This window comes from Achroia grisella, unplaced genomic scaffold (genome assembly GCF_030625045.1).
Source record: "Achroia grisella isolate CSIRO2021 unplaced genomic scaffold, CSIRO_AGI_Agris_v1 utg413, whole genome shotgun sequence".
Taxonomy (NCBI): Eukaryota; Metazoa; Arthropoda; class Insecta; order Lepidoptera; family Pyralidae; genus Achroia; species Achroia grisella.
In genome coordinates, this window is record NW_026712846.1 from 91,486 (window position 1) to 117,515 (window position 26,030).

Consider the following 26,030-nt stretch of genomic DNA (forward strand, 5'->3'; position numbering starts at 1 on the left):
TTTTTTAAACAAAACTGTAATGTTTAATGTTTAATGTTAGACATAGACACCTATATAAAAATACATTGTAAATAAACTGGCTTTAAAAAAAAAGTAATTCGAGTTTCTTGCCAGTTCTTTCAATTGGATCTATATACCGAACTGGACAAAATAAAATAAAATTATAATGTAAAAATTTGACGTTCATAAGCGGCTAAAATGTCCTACATGAATAAATGATTTTTGTATTTGAATTGAATTTGTAATATCTTCTAAAATTCCTTCTATAATTGCATTGAAAGTTTCGACCAGTATTCATTATTGACCAAAACAAATTTCAGTTTAAAGGTTGATTAGCGTTAATAATCGCTTATCAAAAGTTATAATAAAACTAACTGACTCCGCGAACTTCGTTACGCCTCAAAATTAAATATGTCAAAGGTTTTTTGAAGTTTAGTTACGCAATAAATTTCTGAACGCACCCTGTTTGACAGATATCAACAGATTGTATGGGAAAATATAATTGTTGTTTTTGCTATTTTACATACAATTTCTTCATAATTTCTCACCGTTTAAACTTTCCATGGATTTCCACGAATATTTTAAGACTAAAATTTGCCAAATCGGTTCAGCCGTTCTCGAGTTTTAGCGAGACTACCGAACAGCAATTCATTTTTATATTACAGAAGATATATCGTAGATAATATGAAGTTCTGCGGATCATCTAGACATTAAATATTGGTCAAGCGAGTGGAATTAGTTTCTAGAAAGTTCCATACAGTCTCCAGCTAATAAAATATTTTTTTATGGTATTTTAACCTTCTGATATTGTTAGTCTATATTTTTTTATATAATTTTAATGGTAATCTGACGACTTACATGATATTAAATGGTGACCGTCACCTATATACATGAATAGCATTATATCATGTTATCACATGACGCGTGATGACACATGCGTTGCTATTCCAAGATATCTTGCCGCTGCACTATAATTCCACTGCCTTATCACACCTTTCAACCGAAAACATACTTAACATTTTTTTACAATTGTACACATAAATAAGGAAAACAAAATAACCATTTTTTACCATTGTACACATACTAAATATAATATTTCAGAACAATTCCCACAACACCATCTAGTCAGAGAATAGTCAGCTAAGCACAGCTTGTGTTATGGGTACTAAACAGCTGATTGAAATACTTCAATATTTTATTGTAGATACATAATATACATAGAATAGGTATGCCGAAAGAAATTCTAATATAATTGACATCATTGTGACGTAACTAAAATAAAATATATCTAAGTTTTTAAATGAGTTGTCTAGTACCCATAACACAAGCTTTGCTTACCGTTGGACTAGATGGCGCCGTGTTAATTGTCCAGTGTTATTTATTTATTATTTATACTTTTCCTTATGAATGAACGTACATCATCACTGTGTCAATAGATGTTGTAGTACTATTGTAGTTGTATTAATTGCAATAACAAAAACCGTAGCATTTCCTCAGTCACGTTAACCTTGTTGATATCACGCAATTCGCAAACGTTCTGGATTGTTATTACAATGTAACTGCTTTTATATTCTCCAAACAATGCTATCTATATTTAACGACCTCGGTGGTCTAGCGGTTTGACACACCGCTTTACTTCCGATGGTCGTGGGTTCGATTCCTCGCACGGTGCAAACAGTATACCTAAGTATGATTGTTGGTCTAGTATAGGTCTGGTGTATTTTTTTTGTCTTTTTTTATGGATGTTAATGGAATGATGCACCCTGAGCTAACAACGCTATTCGCTGGCAAGCCACCTGTGGAAGATGATAAGATGAGCATGAGGTCAATCAGTTAGCCCATCGTGACAAATTCACCAAAAATTTATCATGATGGTCTCCAGGGGGAACCGCGTGGAAATCATTTGACATGGTACATTGCTAGCAATAAAATCATCAGTCCACATTAACATTCCCCTTTCCCCTGTACAACCTGTTCCAAATACACAAAAGTCACGTCCTATATTCTAGGTCTAGTAAATTATTAAATAGGAATTAAGTGCCAAGTTGCCACAACGGCTAGGACATCATTAGTATGCATGGGAGCGTGTGAGTAACTCACTCACTCGCCAACATAAATAATGATAAGCACTCTTATACTTGACAGCAAACATTTTTCCTTGTTCAATAACCCTTGATCTCGATTCGAAGGACTGATAGGAAGGTGATTTGTGAAAATTACCGTTGCTGAATAGCGGATTCCAATTTTAAAATCAATATTTTTAAAAAAGAAATATTTGTTTTCTTTTTTTTTTGATGGAAAACGCGGTGAAAAGTATTGACAGGGGAACGTGGAATCTATGGGTCAATGTCTTAGGACCAGCTGACGAATAGAGGCATTTTCTTTTTTGTTTGATAACAACATAGACATGGAATGCGTTGGAATCTATGGGAGGAGGCCATAGACAAGCTGGAGTCAGTGAAATAGCAATAAACAATAAAATTAACTTCACTATCAATATAAAGACTATAAATAAAATAATAATAACCCCTGGATAATTCACACAACGCCATCTAGTTCCAAAGTAAGAAGAGCTTGTGGTATGGGTATTAGACAACTGATTTTTTTTTTTTTTGTAATAGAAAGTATGCATAGAAAATACGCCGATACACACAATTATACTCATGAATCGAACCAGAAATAAAAATTAATCAAATCATTTCTCTTTATAAAAATAAAATATTATTTATTCTATATAAAGGCTACTTCAAAAGCTAGTAATATAAGGCAGTAATTGAATAAAAAAAAACTTAAAAATTACACACGTTAGAAAGCGTGTGGGTTTCTAGTTATTTATATTGTACAAGTTTAGCTCATAAACATATTCATAGATATATTAATATTTTTAAGACGTATTGTATAGTAGTAATTTAAGGTCCCGGACAGAGCCTGGACCTAGTTCAGACTCCAGATTCCCACAAGGATTAACTTAAAGTTAAACATTCATTTTATTGATATTGTAAGATTCCTTGTGAGCAGTAAAATAAAGATTATAATCATTATTATTTTATTTTATTATCTATATATTAATTTATATATGTATATATTTATATATATTACTGTGTTTTATTGAAACTATTATCTATTACAATACCTATTATTACACAAATTTTATTATTCGAATACTTTGTTATTACGATTTATAAGCTGTGGATAGATGATAATATACAAAATCGATTGATTAACATAAATTTACATGCCTAATGACATTTATATAATAAAATTATTGACAGCGTGCAACACTAATGAATAGAGACTATACATTGATAATTCTATTCATTTTATACATCTATAAAAAATAAAATTTATTGCTATTTAGTACATGCTAATGAAATTATAGATTTTTTCATCCGGTTCAAGAACAAACTTAAGGCAAAAATGACGCTTTTTTTTCTTTTTAATGGTTTGGCACGTTCATGCATTTGCCACTGACAATTTCTGAAATATGTGTATGTGGTATAGGAAATTTTGTGGAAGAAGCTATGCTAATCTAGTTTTTTTTTACGGTCTTTATTGCTTCTCTATTATCGTTCAGTTATTTTATTTTTAAAAATTTCATAGATCAATTTTAATACAAACAAAAAAGTATCTTATCCCATTGTTTTCCGTAACAATGAATTCATACTGGCTATCTACAATATATTCATTGAATAGTAATAAAAATTATTATGTAAAAAAATCACTTTGTTTTACGCAATCGGTCAATCTTTACACCGTACAATGTAATTTATTGTACTATCGTATTGACCATGACACGACACGACCAGAGAGAATTAAAACAAATAAGTTTTTTTAATGCTTGAAATACTCAGGTGTCGGGTTAGTGACACTTTGTATTTTAACAATGACAAAGGAAGCGTTCGAATTTTGAAATGCTGTCCAAATATTTCATTATAAATGTCTGTGTAGGAATGTGGGTACAATTACTAAGTTCATTGAGTTCATTTTGTAATGTACTTTCTTGGCTCAAGATTTATGGCCAATGCAAATGTCTAAAAATAAAATAAATAATTCTGTAAAATTAGTGATGCTCACCCAAAAATGTTGTTTATATTTTTTATGATTCGGTATTAAATATATATACATAAAAACCTCCAATTTTGCACCCCGCTATTATAAACCCCTATTTTTAATAGTAATAATGTAATAATTTTCTACTCTCCGCATACGTTAACTGACCAAAAAAATGTTTAGTTCCCAACGAAATGGGCACGGGTCAACTAGTACATAAAAATATTAATATTATAAATAGAGAGAGCCGAATGTTTTATGAATAAAGTGAACTCCAGAACCTTTACACGGATATAAGAAATTCTTACAATATTCGAAAGCTACATTATTTCGAAGTGATATATGTATTATGTTGATAAATGCAGAATATATGTACATATATGATAAAGTTATGAGCACCTGTGCGAAGCCGGGTTCCTAACCAGACTAATACAAGTTACAATTTAGCCTGTTTTTTTTTATTCTGTTTATCCTTTAAAGGAAATACAAACGGAATCGTGCCCATACAGCCATATCTCATGTTACCTGTGTTTCTTAGTGAATTACCAACAAATAATTGTAATAATAATTATAATAAGAGATATAGTATTCGCAATAATTTCTTATATTAATTAACTACTATTTATATGCCGTTCGTAAACCATTATATATATTACTACTTGCCTTAAGTACCATCTGCTTGTTTACCATTCCAAGTCTTATAAATACATACTATATGTAGCGAGTAATCATTGTTTACCACGACACATCGCGTTACCATTTATTTTTAATATACAAATGTCAAGAACTACCCAGTTTGTTTATCTGACATTCATGTTTATTCAACAAACAACTTGACGTCAAAACAAATTATAATGTTACATTAAAACCAAATCTGTAACATTTATATAGATCAAGTTCGATGAATAATACATATCAGGTATTTCTAGTCTGTTTTGGTATCTAATATTTTAATACCATTTTAAATAAAGTGATTAAAGTCAAAGTTAAATTTTGTGTTAATCATTTTTATTATTCGGAATGTTGTCACCAAGTTCACTATTAAATATTCATAGGAGTACTTGAACCGGTTCATTTGATTTTATATATTCAAATGGGCTTCTATACTCGTGTATTATTTGTCTATGTTTGGTTTTATTGTTTATCGATTTCGTTTGGTTACCAAGCACCGTTGACCAGGCTGTCGTTACTAACAACAAAATATTTTTTGTATGAATCTGTGGTACTCATGTTTTTTAGGTTATTTTTTTCTTATACTCATTTTGAAGGTTGTGTCTGCATATGAAAACCCGCTTCAATTAAAACATATTTTATTTTGTATAAAACTTCGTTAACTTTTCATTTTAGAGACATATCATGTATTGGCAAATGCGCAGAAGTGCCAAACCATAAAAAAGAAAAAAAGTTGATACTTAGATTCAATTTTCGTTTAATTTTCACAATGTGTTGCCAGCTTTTATATAACGTAATGTTAATTGCTCTGTACCTACGGTTGACGCAAGGTCGTCACTGTTCGTAATATTAATTAGTTGATTGGATTCAAATTTAGAACGACGCTCAAATAATTGAAAAGAAAGTGAAAAGCCATGGCTTCCTTCCCGCGTTCGCATTCACGTTCAGAAACGCATGCCTATCCCGCGCTAATGGATCGGCCTAGGGATGTGTTGAATTATCGATTACGAATGAAACGATTATTGCTCAATAAATAATCTATTTTAATATTCCAAGAAAATTCATCTCTGATCTATAAAAAGACATAACAATCTACCTAATACCCAATAACGTAAGAACGTTAGACAAAAAAAACAAGAGTTTTTTTTGTCTAATAGTTTTAGAAACCATTCGGTTCTTAGATTTGTTAAACAAAAAACTTATAAAACAAATTAAGCTTGTTGAAAAATAATCGATTATACATATAGTTTAATAAAAAAACATCAATTTATTTTATTAAATCGATATCTGTGCTAACTAAAGCAATCGATTGTTTATACTGTTAGTCTGTGTGTCACATCCCTAGATCAGGCCAGTTCCGTTCCGTATTACGCAGCTCACGTATGCCGAGGCCATGCTAATTACCGGCCTCACGAAATCGAAAGTAAATAGATACTCGTGATTGTCTAGATGCGAGTTGCAAGCGTATAATGAAACCTAACTTCATTATCCTATTACAATATCACATATATTGGTCGCATTTTTATTTAAATGCCACTTGTTCTATATTACCTGTTATCACGTTCTAATTAATTATCTCGTACGTCACTTTGGACCAGTGTTTCCCAATCTTGTTAGAGTCATACATCACCTTCGCCCCCCCCCCCCCCCCCCCTCCCGCCTTCCCCCTATGTAACAATAATAATTTATAACATTAAACAATTGAATTGTTCACTTAAATAATAGGTTTCAGGAAGAAATGACTACAAAAATGTTTATGAATCAGTAAGTAAATTTTAAAAAATAATGAAAAATTGTAATTTACGTTCCATATAATTTTTATATAAAGTCCATTTTGAACCCTTTAATTGCCTTGGGCCCCACGTTGTGAAACACTGCTTTGGACAGATTGATTTAGTCTGTCAAGAAAGTTTAGTAAAACTGACTTTTTTCTTTGATATTCTAGAAGGCAGTAGTGACAAATAAAATGGTAATTTTTTTTTTAATATTGCTATTTGAAAGCTAAACTTGTAAGTGGTAACCGTCACCTAATGTACTAAAACATACCATAGAGTGTTTCGGTTAAATGGTGGTATCAGTGAAATCTATAAATCTATACATATAAATAAAATTAGAGTGTCTGTTTGTAATATTGAAATAACCGTGTTTTACTACATGCATATGAATATAAATACATACACCAAAATAAGATTTTTTACAATTTTTGTGTGTCTGTCTGTCTGTCTGTTTGTTCCGGCTAATCTCTGAAATGGCTTGACCGATTTTGACGGGACTTTTTTTGGCAGGTAGCGGATGTAATAAGGAGTAACTTAGGCTACTTTTATTTTAGAAAAATAAAGTCAAATTCCACGCTGACGAAGTCGCGAGAACAGCTAGTTACAGGATATTAGACTTCTGGAATGGCAACGAGTTTTATCACATGATATGTAGTGCTATTGAACTGTCAGCTTATATGCCATTGCAATTACATAAAAAAAGTCAAGATCAAAAGCATAAATTTAATCAAATGTTCGTGAATGTTTATAAAAAGTAGTCCTTAATTGCTCTTAACTTAATTGCGGATTTCCGAACTAATTTATTACATAACTTACGTACCGCAAGATAAGTTTTATAGTCGATTGACTTTTGTAACGTCTAATCGAGATTGTCGGTTACAAGGTCGCGCGATCTTTTGACGGGTGCCGGCAGCCATTTTGGTAATTCCTGAGGAATGTGGACCGTTTCGACACTGTGTTACCATCTTAGTGGATTCACCACTACATCTGTTGGATTTAATATCCTCTTTTTATATTTTTGTTTGTGTACACCAAAATTTGTTTGTAGTGGACAGTGGATTTTTTATGTATAGTATTTTTACACTTTTCCCATTATTTGCAAAGCCTAAAAATCGCCTTTGAAATTGCGTAACTTGTATTACGTATTACACTAAAAATTAGTCAATTTTCAAAAGTGTAGGTATCCATTAAGTCACTTACGGATAAAAATTTTTTGATATTTAATGATAATAAATTCTAATTAATATATTTTTAAACAAGTCTCGGTTATGCGAAATTATAATTTTTAAAATTATTTTAAAAATTAGCAAGTTTTTAAACGTTTAATATACCTACGTTAAAAAACGTGCTGGTTTTTAGTGATTTTCGATGTTGTACGTAATGTTCTCTAATATTGTTGGCAACACTGTTTCGAAAAGCGCCTCGTCTGTTCGGACGCGCGGAGCGTGAAGCGGCCACGCATGATTAAACAGCTCATTAATAAATTCGTCGTTAGCATAAGTATTTTGCGGACGCTGTACGATTTCGTTTTTCATATATAGTATATAAGGTGCTACCATATTATCTGCATTCCCTGCTACATAGGTAATGTATATAATATTACTATAACAAAAGATTTTATACCTTGGTTGCTACAATTGTTAAAAAAAAATCATCGCTGCATATACATATATTAAGTGTAAATAATTCTTTATTTAGGCTACAGTTCATTAGTCCTTTATAATGTATAACAAAACATATTGTGACAGCTGAAGCAAATGGGGCTAAAGCTGAAATGAAGCTAAAGGCCAATAAACAGAATACATCAATTATAATAAAAATGACATTTCGGTCCGAAATTTTCAATAAGGTAATGTGCTACCTTGTTCCAAGCTAAACAGCTTATGTTATGGGTACTAGACAACTGATCTAATACTTAAATAAATTTTATTTCTAAATACATACATAATATACATAGACCAACACAAACAATCATATTCATGAATGTTTGTACAGTGCTAGGAATCGAACTCGACCATCTGAGGCAAGGCGGTGTGCTAAACCCCTAGAACTCCGCGGCCGTCGAATGTATACATTTAATACTACCCTATAGAAGGCGACACAGATTCGGCAGCACCCTATATAAGACCACAGACAATGATAATGACCGAGAAATGCAAAAAGCGTGACTATAACTGCGCTGTACGTTGGCACCGCGGACGCCACACTTGTTCAATGTTAGTCCAGTTGAGTTATTGCCATTGTGTCGGTCCACGATGTTTTCGATTCGAGTCCGTGACGTACAACAACTGCTGTTCTCCCCCCCTCCCCCTCCTCGCCGCCCCCTTTCCGACGGTGGCTCAAACTTCCGTTGATAAAGAATGTTTACTACCAACTAACGTAGATAACTAAATTATTGTTCAGATAATGCCTATATCAATTACGGCCTAATGTTTATGCACATTAATCTAAACTTCCCCTTAGATTACAGGTTTCTTCCGTTTATGTAGTTACTCATATGTACAGAATACATAATGGTTTACATTTAGCGTAGGATGACGTCCCGATTTTTAGGCAAAATTTTAATGTCCCGCTTTTTAGACTTTCGACCCTAATGACCTTTTTATAGCGCTTTGTCCTTTTCCACAGATTATAAATCTTTTTATTCAGTTCAATTGTGTTTGTTCGCTTCCGACCAAAGGAGGCCAAATCTGTAGAACCTTGCTCTGGGAGACGACTCGACTTTTAGTCAAAAATTAATAGTCGCGCGGGATAAGATCCGTCCTGCTTTTTTTGATTTTCGACTCTGAGTCTTCAGAGTCGAAAATCAAAAAAAGATAGTCTTATCTTTTTATGTTATATAACCGCTTTCGCATGAAAAGTGCAACCAAATCTGATGTACTTACGATGGGCATCAGGCTTCCTGAAATTTGAATCTCATAAAATGCATTAATATTTTGAAACACTACTTCACGGTCTACAAATAAATACTTCCTGACTACAACATTGATTAATATCCAGAAGCTAGGTACACTCTTGTTAGAAAATGTGCATTAATCTTTGAAAAAGCCACATTACGGACTAAATAGATTTACAACCAGTGATTGATAACCAGGAGCTGGGAACGCCCATATTAGTTACTACATATATATTAATTAAATAACTGTTTTGTTAAAACTTGTGTAATCACCTAATAAAACTATTTTTAATTCAAAGAGGTTACATAGTACCTAATTTATATTCAAATATATTTGTGGTTTATGTGTTTAGTTGTTAGTCATTTTCATAAAACACGCAAATACTAACGCACTAACTGATGTACGTAAAAACCTATGTAATCGTAACAAATTCAATGACAAAGTGAGTATCTAATAACTAGTTATATAGCATAGTGTCATAGACAATACTAAGCCCTCATTCATTGTTTAGGAAAACTATTTACATAGGTAATTTTAATTTGTTCAGAACTCACTAGATGGTGTTGTATAAAATTTATAAGAGCGCCATTGCATGCTAGTGACGCATTACAAATCTTTGAATTTCTCGGCTATACTATAATACATGTATTATACATACAAACCTTTCTCTTGAATCACTCTATCTATTGCTGAAAACTGCATTAAAATCCGTTGCGTAATTTAAAAGATATAAACGAACAGACATCGGCGGCGATTTTGTTTTATATACTACTAGCTACTCGCCCCGGGTGTACATGTATTATATATATAATCCTTCCTCGAGAATCACACCGTCAAAAAAAAATCGTAGTTTTAAAGATTTAAGCATACATAGTGACGGACAGACAGCGATAGCGACTTTAATTTATACTATGTAATGACGTAAAAAAAGTTGTGATCAAATTGAGAATATATTGGTATTAGTTAATTTTAAACTTTCGTGTTTAATATACATTATTTAAATTATTAACCGGGTCTTAACACGAATAATTTTATGGCAAATAAAGGTATTTACCTCTCTCGACGTTTCGACTAGGTTGCACTAGCCGTAAGAGTAGAAGGCAAAATAAGCGCGTAACAAAAGCTAAAAAACCGGAAGTGAACAGACAGCCAGCGTACATGACTTACTTAAGAGGAATAACGGACAAAATTGGAACAGCACTAAATAAATACTCCATTAAGACTGTATATTATCCGCCCTCAAAAGTAACAAACAATTTACGTTCACCAAAGGATAAGCTACCTTACGAAGCTCCAGGTGTCTACAAAATTGACTGTAGTTGTGGTAGCTCTTATATTGGCCAAACAAAACGATCAATAGCCGAGAGAGTCAAAGAGCACATCGCAGCGGTTAAAAATCGACAACCACACAAATCAGCGATTGCCGATCATCTACTGAACGCAGGAACAAATCACTGGATTGAACTACATGCGCCTAAGGTCCTCTCTACTGATCGCCACTATTACCCACGAATGGTCCGGGAGGCGATTGAAATTAAAAAACATCCCAATTTCAACAGAGAGGATGGCTTAAAATTATCATCTGCGTGGAATCCAGTCATAAATAAATTCAAGCAAAGTTCAGTAGCATCAATAGTCAATAAGTGTACGGATACCGTGAGTGCTGTGTGTCGCGAACTTTCGTTAAACAATCTAGTGACGGTAGATGAAGAAAAAACTGCTGTCACCTATCTACATTGACATCGCTGTTACTCCAGTCAGCTCGTGACCACGGCTAGTGCAACCTAGTCGAAACGTCGAGAGAGGTAAATACCTTTATTTGCCATAAAATTATTCGTGTTAAGACCCGGTTAATAATTTAAATAATGTATATTGGTATTGTTTGTGTTTAATATTATTTGTCTATAGTCGTATTGAATGTTAAATTAATTACGGTTGAATTTCCACTGGGACCATTATAAATATATAATAAATGTGAAGACGATAGACATAACACGTGTAACTTAAATCTACAAATTTGGTGCTCTCCATCAGTGGAAACAAAGAAATAATGTCGAATTACCCACAAAACTTTAATTAAACACCTGAACTCATATTATTTAATTAAATTATCCAAAAGTGTCTGTCAGTCGTGAAATTTGTTTGCTCTGTGCATTGACTCAGCTGGCTATGGCGGCCATATCTCACATAATACTGCAATAGGTAAGAATATTGTATTATACCAAAATAATTATTTATACAGCTCAGTCGTAAATTCATATTTTTCTTTGCAGGATTATTATACGCCGTCATTATAGTGACCTCGGCTCAGTGGTGTAGCGGTTTAGCATCGCTTTACTTAATAGTCGCGGGTTCAATTTGTATAGTTACATGAGTATTATTGTTTGTATGAGTCTAGGTATTTTAAAGCCAAATCTGCTAGTACTGCTTAAGATACACGTTCTAGTATAGAGCTGACTGCAGTTCTAGACAGGCCAATATCTTTGAGAAAATTATCGAGAAGTTTCGCTTCACTGGTATACCTTTCGCTCCCACTTCGATAGATCTTTGAGAAGATTGTAGAGAGATTTCGCTGGTATACATTCAACCGCATATAAATTAACCATATTTTTGTTTAATTTATTTATTAGTTGGTAATATTTATTTGCTATTTATTTTTTACTAGTGTTTAAGAATTACATTTCAGATCTCTATCAGATCTTTGAAAACATAGAGAAATTTCGCTGAAATACCTCTCGCTCTCACTTCGACAGATATTTGTGAAGATTGTAGAGAAATTTCGCTTCGACCGTATATAAATTAACCATATTTTTGTTTGATTTATTTATTAGTTTTGCTATTATTAATTATTGCATTGTCTTTAGGTGTTTATTTTTGACTAGTGTTTAAGAATTACGTTTCAGATTCCTTTAGTATTCAAAGGAAACGCCAAGGTCGATAAGTACGCACAAGGCCTTTGTTTTGTGCGTATTGTAACTACAATCGTACGGAATCAATTGTTGATATAAACGTAATCGGTTTTACGTTATGCACGCTTACAATTCCGCGTTCAGGGTTCTAGTTTGATAAATAAAAAATGATATTCTTTGTTAATTAGTTTAATAATGTTGAAGTTTTTTTTCCAAAACATGTATAATGCCAGATAATTTTGAAATTGTTATGTTTTTTTTTTATATTAATAATGTCTCAAGACAATTCACACAACGCCATCTAGTCCCAAGCATAGCTTAGCTATAGCAGAGCTTGTGGTATGAGTAAGTACTAGACTGATATAAATACATACACATTTTTTTGTACAAACAATCTTGAATACAATTGTTTGTACCTTGCCTGGAATAGAACCTGCGACCGTTTCACTCCTTAATGATTTTCAATATGCAGTGATAATGATCGGCATACAGATGGCGTGAGATATCTATAAATATCTATCTAAAGATAGGTGATTATATTAATAGAGTTATCTCCACGTTATTTAATAATTTATTACTAAATATTTTATATAGTCACGTGCAATATTTTTGGCACGTCACTACACAAGATTTAGCCTACTTACATGCACTAGTGATGTGATAAATTACAAGTTAATATTCAGTGCATAATTGTTACATTAATAAATAACAATTATCACAGCGCCTTCTAGTCCCCACGCTTGTGTCATGGGCACTAGAGATATAAATACTGCGTTTTTTTTTAAATACATAATATACATAGGAAACACCCACACCGATACAAACAATTATACTCATGAATCAAACCACAAAAAAAATCAAATCATTTCTCTTCATAAAAAATTTTTTTTTATCATCTATAGAAAAGCTACTTCCAAAGGAGGCAGTATTTGAATTAAAAGAAAAAAGTTAAAAATTATGTACACACATTTGAAGTGTGGGTGGGGTGGGTTACTATTTATTTATATTGTATAACTTTAGCTTACAAATAAATAATAATAATTATATTCTTATTTTGTACATATAATCCATAACCTATAAATTATATCTAAGAGAAAACTCATACATAGTCGTCACTCAGCCGACTCGTATTATTAGACAGAACAGCAACAAAAAATATTAAATAAATATATACTACCGAGCAACAGTATCCGTAAGCAAGATAGAGAAGCAAACATCTTCTATCTCTCACAAACGCCACATTATGTCACGTATGAGTTAACGCAACGACCAATAAAATAATAATCGTCTACTATTGTTAGTTATCACATAGTAATACCCGTTACTATAAAATAGCAACGGTATTGTTCGAGTTTCTTTGCCTATTGTTTTGTTCAAGAAAAGGTTTTATGGATTATTTAATAAAAAACAACAACACGCAATAACCAACCTTGCAGCTAAACAGCTGATTTCTACGCGCCAACAAAAACGGTCAAGTCTGAAACGTTATCACGTGCCCAGGGTCATACATTAGAGGTAACAAAACGCATTAGCGATTAAAATTTTGTAATTATTTAAAACAATTTTTGCAAAATAAGTATAAAACTATTTTAATCTTAATTTAATTATATAAGTATGTATTGTGAGATAATTATTATTATTATACAACTTATGTAACTAATATTATGTACAATATATTAATCGGAAGTTACAAAATACCGATTTTAAGTAGGTAAATTATAGAATAGATATTTATTTTCATCACAACACGGAACCCGACAAAAACTCCATTCTTATTCAGAGTCAGACGCGGGTGCGTCCATTCGTGTCGATTGCGCATGCGACCTCAGTGACCGAGTGATTTCAAATCGACGAGGAAAAACAAAACGAAATTCGTTTTATTCGACCACAGTCAGAGGTCACCGGCGTGAGAGCGCCAAACGCCATGACAATGACACTGTCTGTCACTTTTTTTTTTTAATACAGATCAATTAATAAGCGGCATTGCAGCGCAGGAGAAATCACAAACAGTTATATTTTACCTTTTTAATGCTAAAATTACCGAAATAAATGTATACGGCACGTAAATATTAAAATATAAATGTTTTAACGAATTTGACTTGATTTGATCTGGTATTTAACAAATTCTCTGTACTGTTTTTCAGTAGCATTATTCTAAAAATATTAGTAAATATCCGTAAATAACCATAACCACTACGGAGAACTAAGATATCGTGAATCTCTAATTGCACTGCTATGTCTTAATCCTTAAAGCAAAATCAATCTTACAAAACAAGCTTCTTGGAACTGAAATAGAGGAAACAAAGACAACGAAATGACTTTGTACAAAATGTAACTCTATATACCTTCATACATGTGGGAACTAGTCTGTTTTGATTACGGCTACTGATAATATTTTTATCAAAAATAGCATATGCTAGTAGTCGCTACATTCTCTAATTTAATTTCAACGTGAATCTGTATTTTTGTACTCATGTACAAGCTCATTTGAAAAGAATAAGACCTAAATTTCTTCTCATTGCCTTTTAACTTCAAAGTATCCCAACTGACGGTAGATATGACGTATCATAATAGTCTGTAATTGACATCAATAAAGATATATCGATTTGATTCGATTGTTACCGAAAAGTTTTAATCGTAAATGTGATTATAACAAAATGCAATCATACTCAAGTGTACATAGCAACTCTATAATAAGATATAATGTCAAGAACAGGTTCTATAATAAGTAAATACATTAATCGCCGTTTATGTACTCTCAAATATGTAATTAAATTTGTTCCATATTGTGACCTTGATAAGGGATCTACTGTAGGTCCGGTTTACTAACTGTGAGTACTATTCATGTACATACAACATTATTAACTTGTTACAAATATGCCAGCTTCCTATATCCTATTCTATGGAAACAAGGTACATTTTACAATAATTAAAATAGTTGTTTGCGCAAATAATTTGTTTTTAAAGCATGGATTATTTATAGCATTGTTTACAATCCCGACTATAGACATCAAAGGTCGTAATGTCGAATTCTTTGTGTGTCAATTTAAATTTCTGAATAACTCGCCAGTGTTGAAAATTACGGGCAATAAATCAAATTAGTGTGGGAGACGGCTAAACTGTAAGTGTACACATTAGTATTGCCATATAGTTTAACAAATATTACTATAGAGAGGAAGTATTATTATTAAAGTAATCAACAAATACTGAATGGAGTTTAGAAATGCATTCAATATAGAAAGCTGCATTGTGTTGTGAGTACCAATAAGTAATAAGAACAGTTTTATCTTTATATATATAATAAACTCAGAAGGTGATAACTGTTTGTCCTTTATTTATTTATCAATTTGTGACATGTCATGTAAAAAGACTTGAAGGTATGATGAAATTGTCACAGCACATGTCAAGGAAACTTGGGAAAATTACTACCCAAACGGGATAATAATTACGTAAAAATTTCCAATAGGCCACGTACAATTTTATCAATTATTTATAAAATAATAGATGGCGTTGTATAAATCTTGTCGATTAATAATCTTGAATCTAGAAATGTATATGCGTGCAAAACCACAGGTAACAAAAGTTTTAAAATAAAATTAGAAATCACTACAATAATTGCACCCGTGTCAAGCCTGGACGCGTCGCTAGCATCTAATAAACCAAAAGCTAACAATAGTGGCTTTATTTGACTAGCTGTCTAGTGTCTACTTCCCATTGTCTGTGCCTTGAAAATTGTCGACCATTCAAAAAGATTGTCCGTAACGGAGTTTTACCGGCCTTACTGACTCACTTGACCTGTGACCTAGGTCCACATTCTTATCAATCAATACCGTTTACTGCCAACGTGTTGATTAATATTTAATTTTATTGCCATCGCTCTAATAAAACGAAACGACATAATTAAGTTGATTTCCTTCAAAGCGATCGACGTCCCAAGAAGAAACATTTTATAGTTATACCTCTATGATGATGATAGCGCTCTTATGACAGAAGTTACAATCGTTTATCTTGATAAACATGTATAATTTCTTTTTCGACTAATTTTTGATAGAATATTTCAAAAAAATAATTAAATATTGAAGCAATTGACCACACCTGGCCTTTACAGCTTCATCGGATGAAATGCATTTGAGCAAATGCATTTGGCACTCCAAAACCTTTTGCGTAGTAATGATGACAATGTTTTTAAAAAGTATATAATGGTTATAAAGTACAAGACTCAAACGTAGGGATTATGATGACATGACGAGAAAGGCAGTGAATACTGATGTGACTGCGAACAGAGATGAATGGAAGGGAAATTATTTGACGACTATTCCAAATAACATGGAATATTGGAAGAAACATCATGAAGGCCAAAATTCGCCAAATAGAATTTAATCTAGATCAAATCTAAATAATTTCAAATGTATTTACGATATTGTTATTTTATAACAGTAACAAACCATTTCTTCAGTTATATACATATATATTGAATAGATAAACTATAATTAAAAATAAATTGCTTAGTAAGATACCTCAGGGAATTTGCTACTAAAATATATATTAAAGAGATCTCTTTGGAGAATTCAATACAATTTGTCTGTGACACTTCGATATTGTCCAGCACACTAGGGCCGCCTAAATATGATTTATGTACAATGAACAGACAGATGACAACGATGAAATATAATGTATAAGTCCCTCATTGTGATTCAATTTGAACACTCAAACTCGGACAATCATCGAGTTAAATTTGTAATTCAACATATTGTATATACAGACAAAGATCACTTATATCAACGACCCTTATGATACACAAGTGTTTAAAACTAGGAAAATTTAGCGTTTACATTTCTAATTAATGTTTGTTTCATCAAATTTGTTTTTTATATACCACATAATTGTCATATACCCAAAAAAAAAAAGAGACTATATGATCGACATGTTTAACTTAAAAAGAAACAACGATCTAAATATATTCGAATTTAAACATATTGAACTATAAAAAAGCTTTATCATTCGTTTTTAAATTCTAGTACCACATTCAAAATATATTACAAATTTCAGGTTTTATGTGTATATGTATATAAACTAAGTCTCGTAAATTGCACAAGATCAAATAAATCGTTACCCATCATATGCTTTTTACGTATCTATATGTTACGTGAGGCAAAACTTTGTACCTCTTTTTACGAATTGCGCGGACAGAGAGTATGAAATTTCGGACACTTATACTGTATATAGAACAGGAGTGCGGAAAACTAATATATTTTTTAATTATGCATAAAAACTTCATTAAATCAATAAAAATAACATTACACAAACTACTATGTACTTGATACATACACGCATAGTAGTATAGTCTGTGTCTATAGTACATTTATAATGTCCAAACTTATAATTTAAATTAATTATGGTTGAATTTCGATCTTTAAGCGGGATTACGTGCTTAATTTTGAAGTTATCATACAAAATCAATTAATTTGTGACAAATTAAAAACATGTCTATCGAACCAATTTTATTGTTATACAATTAGAACAAGACCTTGTGTTAGTAGATATGCAGTGATCGTTAAAAACAAAACAAATTTTAATTACGAGTACGTAAGACCATTTATTAGAAGTTGTTTTGAACCAAAATTTCCGCTGAACTCTCGACGTCTGTAACTAATTGTATTATTTGAATACCAGCACTTATTAACTACGACAAAAACAATTTCAAGTTATCCATAATAGAAATGTTCAATACAAAAGAGCAATTTTGAAAAATCTTGGAAAACTTGCAGGTAGCTGCTTACATATGCATCAAACTTTGCACTTATCATTTTTTTCTGATTAAGATCTTACAACTAACAATCGATTGCTCAGAGTGTTCAAAAATATTTAATGAACAATTAATCATATTTTTTTGTCACCGCTTTAATGCGAATTTCCCCCCTCCTATTTGTTATAGAACCTATCACGGTCATGAAGAAGAAATAATCATGATAACAAAAAACACAATGGCACATCATGTTTTGCATTTCCCTCTGGGAAACGATTACTATATGGGTTTTATGATGAATCCTTGCATTGTGGTTTGAGTGGTTAGGTATTGTGTTTCACTTGGGTAAACCGTGATATATTGTTAGTAAGCAATCAACTACTATATATTACTACAAGATACTACCTACATGATAGTTGAATGTTGGTTGACCCCTCCATACAATCTTTTACAAGATGCTTACTACTTGTGATCAGAATTTTTAATGTAAATTAAGTTGTCCAAATCATGGAACGTAATTTCCCTACTAAGTTTAATTTTATTTGTTACAGAGCGAGTCGAGCTACACTTCGTCAGAAGAGGGCTGCGGTGCTGGAGAACGGCATGCCGTTCTTAGTTATGAACAAGTACGACGGCTGAATGACGTCATGGACGAAGTGGTAGCCATCCACGGCCGTGGCAACTTTCCCACCTTGCACGTGCGGCTGAGAGAATTGGTGGCAGGAGTGCGAGCACGTCTTGAAGCCTCCCAGACAACCGGCGGTGCTGGTATCACTGTCCGCGACGTGAGACTAAACGGGGGAGCCGCAAGCCATGTCCTTGCCGATCGTCCTCAGCCATATTCGGATATTGACTTAATCTTCACAGCGGAACTGCCCACTGCACGTCACTGCGATCGTGTCAAGGCCGCTGTTCTGGGACATCTCTCGACGCTACTCCCTCCGGCCACGCCACGTCGTCGCGCATCCACCGCCGGTCTTAAGGAAGCTTACGTCTCAAAGATGGTGCGCGTCAACTCGGACGGCGACCGTTGGTCTCTGATCTCACTCGGAAACTCTCGTGGCCATAAGTCCGTCGAGTTAAAATTTGTAGATACGATGCGACGGCAGTTCGAGTTCTCTGTGGACTCGTTTCAGATCGCTTTAGATTCACTGTTGGCATTCCACGAATGCGCTCAGCTACCCATCGGAGAAAATTTCTACCCAACCGTAGTTGGAGAATCAGTGTACGGTGACTTCAATGAAGCACTATTTCACCTGGCTGAGAAGCTGATCGCGACACGGCAACCTGAAGAGATCCGCGGCGGAGGCCTGTTGAAATACTGCGCACTCCTTGCCAAGGGTTATCGACCGGCGCGGCCAGATAAAATCAAGATCCTCGAGCGCTATATGTGTTCGAGATTCTTCATCGACTTCCCAGAGCTAGGGCAGCAACGTGCGAAGCTCGAAGCTTATCTACGGAATCATTTCGTCGGGCGAGAAGAGGAGGCCCTAAAGCACAGGTAAATATCTAATATTTTTTAATGAATTCTATACCACAGGTCTCTTCCATATTTGCAATAACTAAGGAATCTTAGTCAGTTAGTTAGTTTATGTCATCGATTCTAATCAGTACATATTCTCCTTACTGTATACACAGGAATAATATCAAAGACATCGCGTCATCATGTAATCCCCGTGGTGCCACCCATGCGTTGCCATTGCAGAGGACTAATATAACTCCTTACTTTGTAATTTCTCATCAGTTAACAGAAATATCCTTTAAAAACAAGCTGATCAACCACCAAAACCAATGGAAAACGACAAGACACATAAGGTCAGGTCAGGTAGCCCATCGAGGCAAACATGATGGTTTCATGTGACCCGCTAAAATCAACCTGAATGTACCATTACTAGCATTAGAGTTATTAGTTCACATTACCAGCCGCTAATCTGCATCGCGACTCACCAGGTACCTGACGTTGCTGCACGCCGTGGTGCGGGAGTCGACGGTGTGCCTGATGGGGCACGAGCGGCGGCAGACGCTGGCGCTGATCGAGGCGCTGGCGTGCCGCGAGCTGTGCGCGCGCGCGCCGCTGCTGCTGCCGGCCGGGTACGTGGTGTGCGTGTGCGCGGCGTGCGCGGCGTGCGCGGCGTGCGCGGCGTGCGCGGCGTGCGCGGCGTGCGCGGGCGCGGCGCCGCCGTGCTGCGAGTGCTGCCGCCCGCAGCTGTGCCCCGCGTGACCCTGCTACGCCGAGGCGCCCCGCGCGGGAGGACTCACGTGATTCTTACCCTCTTTATCGATCGACGATGAATTTAGTGCCAAATGTATATAATACGGATAAAAATTATATGTATATGTATGACTTCCCCTTGTCCTAGCGAGTGTGATTGTATATTGTCGTGTAACGATTTCGCGCTTCGTATTCTTGGCTGATTTCCTATTATTACTGCATACGAACGGGCCCGAGTGGACTTACGGTTTCTGTGGCGGTGGAATCGGATCGCGAATTAGGAGACGAATTACTCTCGGTCAATTCCAAGTTGCTCACTTTACACCGATCAATTTCGCACGTCAATTGTCACGAGGCGAGGTCGTCCGGACCTCTCGTCCTCGATACGTCACCAGCGTTTTCCCGATATTCAGTATCTGACAAATAGAGCGATCCGTATTGATGAACTGTAAATACTAATTGCACGTCTATTATGCCAATTAATATAGGAACGATATCGTTAATTAGAGTACGTAGCGGGTAGGTAGAGTAGTAAGGATATATCAACAGGACGCATGCGGCCGACGCCGGAGACGTGAGGTAATTTCTAGTCGTACTCCTTTCGTGTTGATGGCTTAATATGTTAGCAGTACGAAAATTATTTTCCACGCGATGTGAAAGTCGTTAGAGTTAGTGAGTCCGAGTCGATGGGTCTGCCTATAAAAAAGACTAGTTAATTATTTTTAAGCTTTATGTGTATAAAATTGATTCCTTAAAAGTAGTGGCATGTCTCTCAAAAACAAACTAGAAGATCGAATTGAAAGTGGTAATGATTTTAATGGCTCACGCGGCCCGACCTGAAAAAGTAGAATGGTGTCAACACTGATATGTCTTTGAGCAATCAACAATATAATTAAAAGGAACAAGTCCGGCCTTGTCCGATGGCCTTTTATAATCGAGAAATTCCGTTCTATTTTTTTAATTAACAAACGTGATTGCTATCTAATATTGCGATTCAGAGAAGGAATTAGGAACTGGATTCGGATTAGCGTGTCATGCACGCGTTGCGAGCACGCGACCTAACAGTATCCTTGCCATGGGACATATGTATTAAAGAACTAAACTATTTTAATATATATTTATTAATCTAAAAGAATGTATATATACACTTCACTTTATTGTGATCGCTCTAGTATTGTATACGGCTTGGCATGCGAAGTAACAAATTAAGATAAAATATAAATAGAAAAAATAAAATAAAAAAAAAAAACAAAAAAATATATAATACTAAGGTGTGTACAATATTAAAGTTCACTCTTTTGTAATATTAAAAATCCAATAAATAAATATTTTAAGAACATTTACAACGTAGGAAGAAGTCATTTTAGTAGCAGAGTACTTACCGACGCGTTTTTATTAACTTCTCTTTTTCAATTAAATTTTATATAAAAACATGTAGATGTTATGGAAAATGTGATTTATTTGTTGTAGATTTAACCTGTTGTCGATGAGTATATACTACTTACATTATTACGTAGATAAATATTAATACAATAGAAAGTTTTACTATTATTGTTGTACTTTAATGAAGATATAGAATTATATGAAAGATGTGTAAACGGTGTCCGGCCAATATGTGCATGATTTATATATTTTGCAAGTGCATATGTGCAAATTAAATATTTATATATATATACAAACATAGTTGCATGGAGTTCTTAATAGGGCTTGGATAAGAAATTTGTAATCTTTATAGTATATCGAGTTACATCCGAAGTAATCAAGTACAACCCTCTTCTAGATTAATTAATTATTATACTTCGGAACAAATATAACGATTTTATGAACGAATTTCCAACTTGCTCACTATCGAACCAAAATTTGAGATCTCATTTCTAGTAGCTCCACAAAATTGTGAACTTGACAACGTCTGAACGGCGAGTGTTATATTAACTCGTGTCATTATACTATAGTCTTTGCATATGTCATATATGACTTGGAGATAAGAATATGATACAAGTTGACCTGCTACGATTCATCCATGAAATTAATTATATTTCTATATTCGCGGCTACTCTGTATCTTTCTTCGAGTGGTGTTTATCACTTACGTACATTTTATTGTCAAAGATTAAAGGCTGTAATAGAACTATTAAAGACAAAATTCATTTGAAACAATAATCATGGGTGAAACGTATTGCAGAATAGTCGAACAGCAGGCTGGCTTTGTCGCGCGATCTATTCGAATAAAAAACAATGTTATATACGATAAATTAAAATTCAAATTTCCTTGCAAATTATTTATGTCTTTTGTCTCTTTCTTTTAAGCAGTTTTTTGTCGTGAGAAAAAGTGACAAAAGGCTATTTAAAATAGACGTATACTCAATACGTCTATTATAAATAGTAATGCCTTAACTGCGGAATAAAACTTTAGTTATTGTCTAAATTGACAAATTGCAACGTTATACAATTAATTGATCAATTCAATGCAATTTCAATTAGATTCCGATACGATCGCGACGAGTCATCCTGCAGTTTAGACCTAAATTAGACGTAGTTCGCAGTCGTCTGTACTTAGAAATAAATGAAGTACATAATATAGCTAACGGAATCTAAACTATATTCCATTTGTAATAAGAGTGAATGTAAGTTAATTATCACTAGTGTTACTCTCGCTATATCGAGACAGGCGTCTAAGTTGTGATTTGTAGTCTTTTCGACATATATTTTAATGTCACTTTATTGTCATAATTATTGTAACTGTGATTGTTATATATATTATTATATAATGTAGATCAGCTGTCGACGTAAATTGTTCAGAACTACCTCCTTGAGTGAATTCGATATAATTATGTTGTGAATTTCTATTCTGGAAAATAGCTCGCACAGTAATACCTATTACTTATCATAGACAACTCTAAGGCCTTCAAAACGAGAATATTAATCAATTTTAGAGGATATATTGTAAAAAATGCTTTTATATATTCGTATTGAACATTGTTCGTCTGTTTAAATGTTTACTTTGGGTCAATTTCGAACACAATAGGCCAATTTCATTGCTTTTCAATATAGCAAGAAACCATTGTTATTTTATCTTGCCAGTTAAGTAAATAGATGATGAAATATAACCAAACAATAAACGTAGCTCTTCCATATAAAAAAGACGAAATGCTCCCAATAACGGTCTAAATGTTTTCAATTGAAAATATATATTTTGCATATTATAATACAAGAGAGACATTGCAATATATACATAGTGTAGGATTTTATTTTTCTAAAGTTACCATCAGTTTTCAGCTAGACTTATTTTTAATGTTTTCGTGTAATCTATTATTTAATATACTGGTCTATGGCGCTTGCGTGCTGTTTGGTGGTGATTTAAGTATTTTAAGTATTGTATATTGTTATGGCAGAACAAGTATGAGTTATGTATGTTTTTTTTTTAATTATAATCAGCGACACCACTTGTGTAAGAAGCACGTCACAAAATTAAATTGCAATCTGTTAATACATCAGGAAAAGTACAATCCAATTATTTCGAAGTGCAAATTCGAACTTTTAAAATAAAATAAATAATAAAAAAATTGTGTTATTTATAAAATTAATTATTTAAACAATATAATTATGATATTATTAAAATTATACTATTTAATACTTGGCACATTTATATAATGTATTTTCTGACATACATGCTTGTGTTACAAATGTATATTCCTCTCATATTGTCACGACGATAAGATAAAATAATATAGAAGTCAACATTTTAATTTGCGCTATTAACACGTAATAATTAAATGAGTACAATAAAAACTATTTTAGATAACACACCTCATCAAAATAATATATTAGATATTTAAATTGCTAAATTGGTTTCCTGTTTCAATTTTAAAATCATGAAACCAATGAGTAATGGATGTTTTTCGCTACATTTTATATTATACTCTTATCACAATATTTTGTTCACAATAATGAAGTAATTATATGAGAGTGTTAATTGTCAATAATATGTTTTTATTTACAAGACAAGAAAATGTTGTATTATCAATTTTCGTGAAGTTTTAAACTTTAATATAAAATAAATATGTATGTACGAAAAAACAGTTATAAAATATTGTTAAATAAATTTATCAATAAATAAAATCCTTTCAATTATAATTTTATACTGGCAACTTTTACTATAAATTTATAGGGCAACATTGTAATTAGATTTGGTTGCAAAATTGATTATCAGGCCAGCTAGTCTATATCTTGTTTGGTTTACTTCATTAAATCAGCAAGTAATGTGGAAGTCCAAATAGTATTTTATGTGATTAAATAAGATTTCTATGAGATTATGTATTGTACGCAAGCGCCAAAATTAAGCGTTGTGTCAGAATTAAGACGTGAATATACAACAGTTGACTGACATACATCTCTATAGAAAGTGTATCTGAGTGTTATAAAAAACTCGCATTTATTGACAAAAAATTTCTATAGTTTTACTTAACTATAATCTATGTCTTTCTCTTCAACTATATCGGAATCGTAAAGCATCCAGTATTTTCACTAATCATATTAGAGAAAATACTATATACAACTGTATTTGCTTATATTTCTGTAATTATTTATTTGTACAATACGCCTCGGTTTATTATGTACAGATAACCTATTTTTATCAGTAAAATATGTGACCACATTGGCGCGCGTAGGTGTCAACAGGCCCGTGTCGCCATTTGCAACAAAAAAATTTTTGTAATAAACTGTGCAACCAATTTGTTTTTACATTATATTTCAGTAGTGCAGGTGCTTGCATAGATTTATTTTAGATTGCATCTCATAAGGGCCATGCCAACTCTTAAAACCTAAGAATAAGAATTATTCTTAATTTAAATTGTAGTGTTAATTTACTCAAATTTTAATAAATGACAATTGAAAATTTAAAAATTCGAATATGACATACATGAATTGGCGGGAAAATTATTTTATCTGTACTAGAAACTTTATATTGTTTTAATTATCTTTTGCCTTTTCTTTTAATATTACTGTTGCTATAAACATTTCTATTCTGAATAAATTAGTGCAGCACAGAGCAATTAACACTACGAATTGCAAAAGTTGGCATCACTCTCATGAGAATTCAACTAATATTTAATCTATGTACAATTCTGTAAGTATTAAAAAAAGTCGTGTTACAGAACAATCGTTATATTTTAAGCGAGGTGAACTAAAAAAAATATTTATGCAGACATATGCCGTTTTAAAAATACACTTAGCATTAGCACAGTTTCATACAAAAAGCATCTTGTTTTTTTTTTTACTTTTTTCTTTTAGACAATGTTTTGTCTTTCCTCTAATACGATGTTATTTACTTAATTTCTAATTGTATGTCATTTAACTGTTGTTTAATCAGTCGTTTGATTTATATGAAACAACGCGCGCCGTGACTGCCGCTCATATGTTACAAGCGCGCAGCCGACGCCAGCCAACCGATTCTCTAGTTTAAGGGTTGCTAGTTCATAAAGCCTTACGTTATATAAGCTTATTGTTAGGTTTTATCAGATATATTTACATGTAGTTATTATTTTCTCTTCCAAGTTGCCTGTTTCGTGGGACACGAAGCGCTGACACGCTGTTGTTGCGTATATAATGATTACTATATATTTGTGAGGAGTTTTAAGCTATTGTAAATTTTACAGAAAATTAAATAAAAATGTTGTGAAAATAAATTATAAAAAAGTGATAAACAATGATTTTGTGCCTTTTTATTTATATATCACCTTTTCGTTGATTTATTTTGTTACTAAATATCTAA

At 33.0% G+C, this 26,030-nt stretch overlaps 1 protein-coding gene across 1 annotated transcript in view; it reads left to right on the forward strand.

Moving 5' to 3' along the window:
* Positions 1–25,162, forward strand: part of LOC131844750 (terminal nucleotidyltransferase 5C) — a 36,034-nt gene extending 10,872 nt beyond the window's left edge. The window contains exons 2-3 of the mRNA XM_059193710.1: positions 18,601–19,550; positions 20,000–25,162. Coding sequence (XP_059049693.1) covers positions 18,601–19,550; positions 20,000–20,270 — 1,221 coding nt within the window. The 3' untranslated portion in view covers positions 20,271–25,162. The remainder of the gene's footprint in view (positions 1–18,600; positions 19,551–19,999) is intronic.
* The last annotated feature ends 868 nt before the right edge of the window (positions 25,163–26,030 follow it).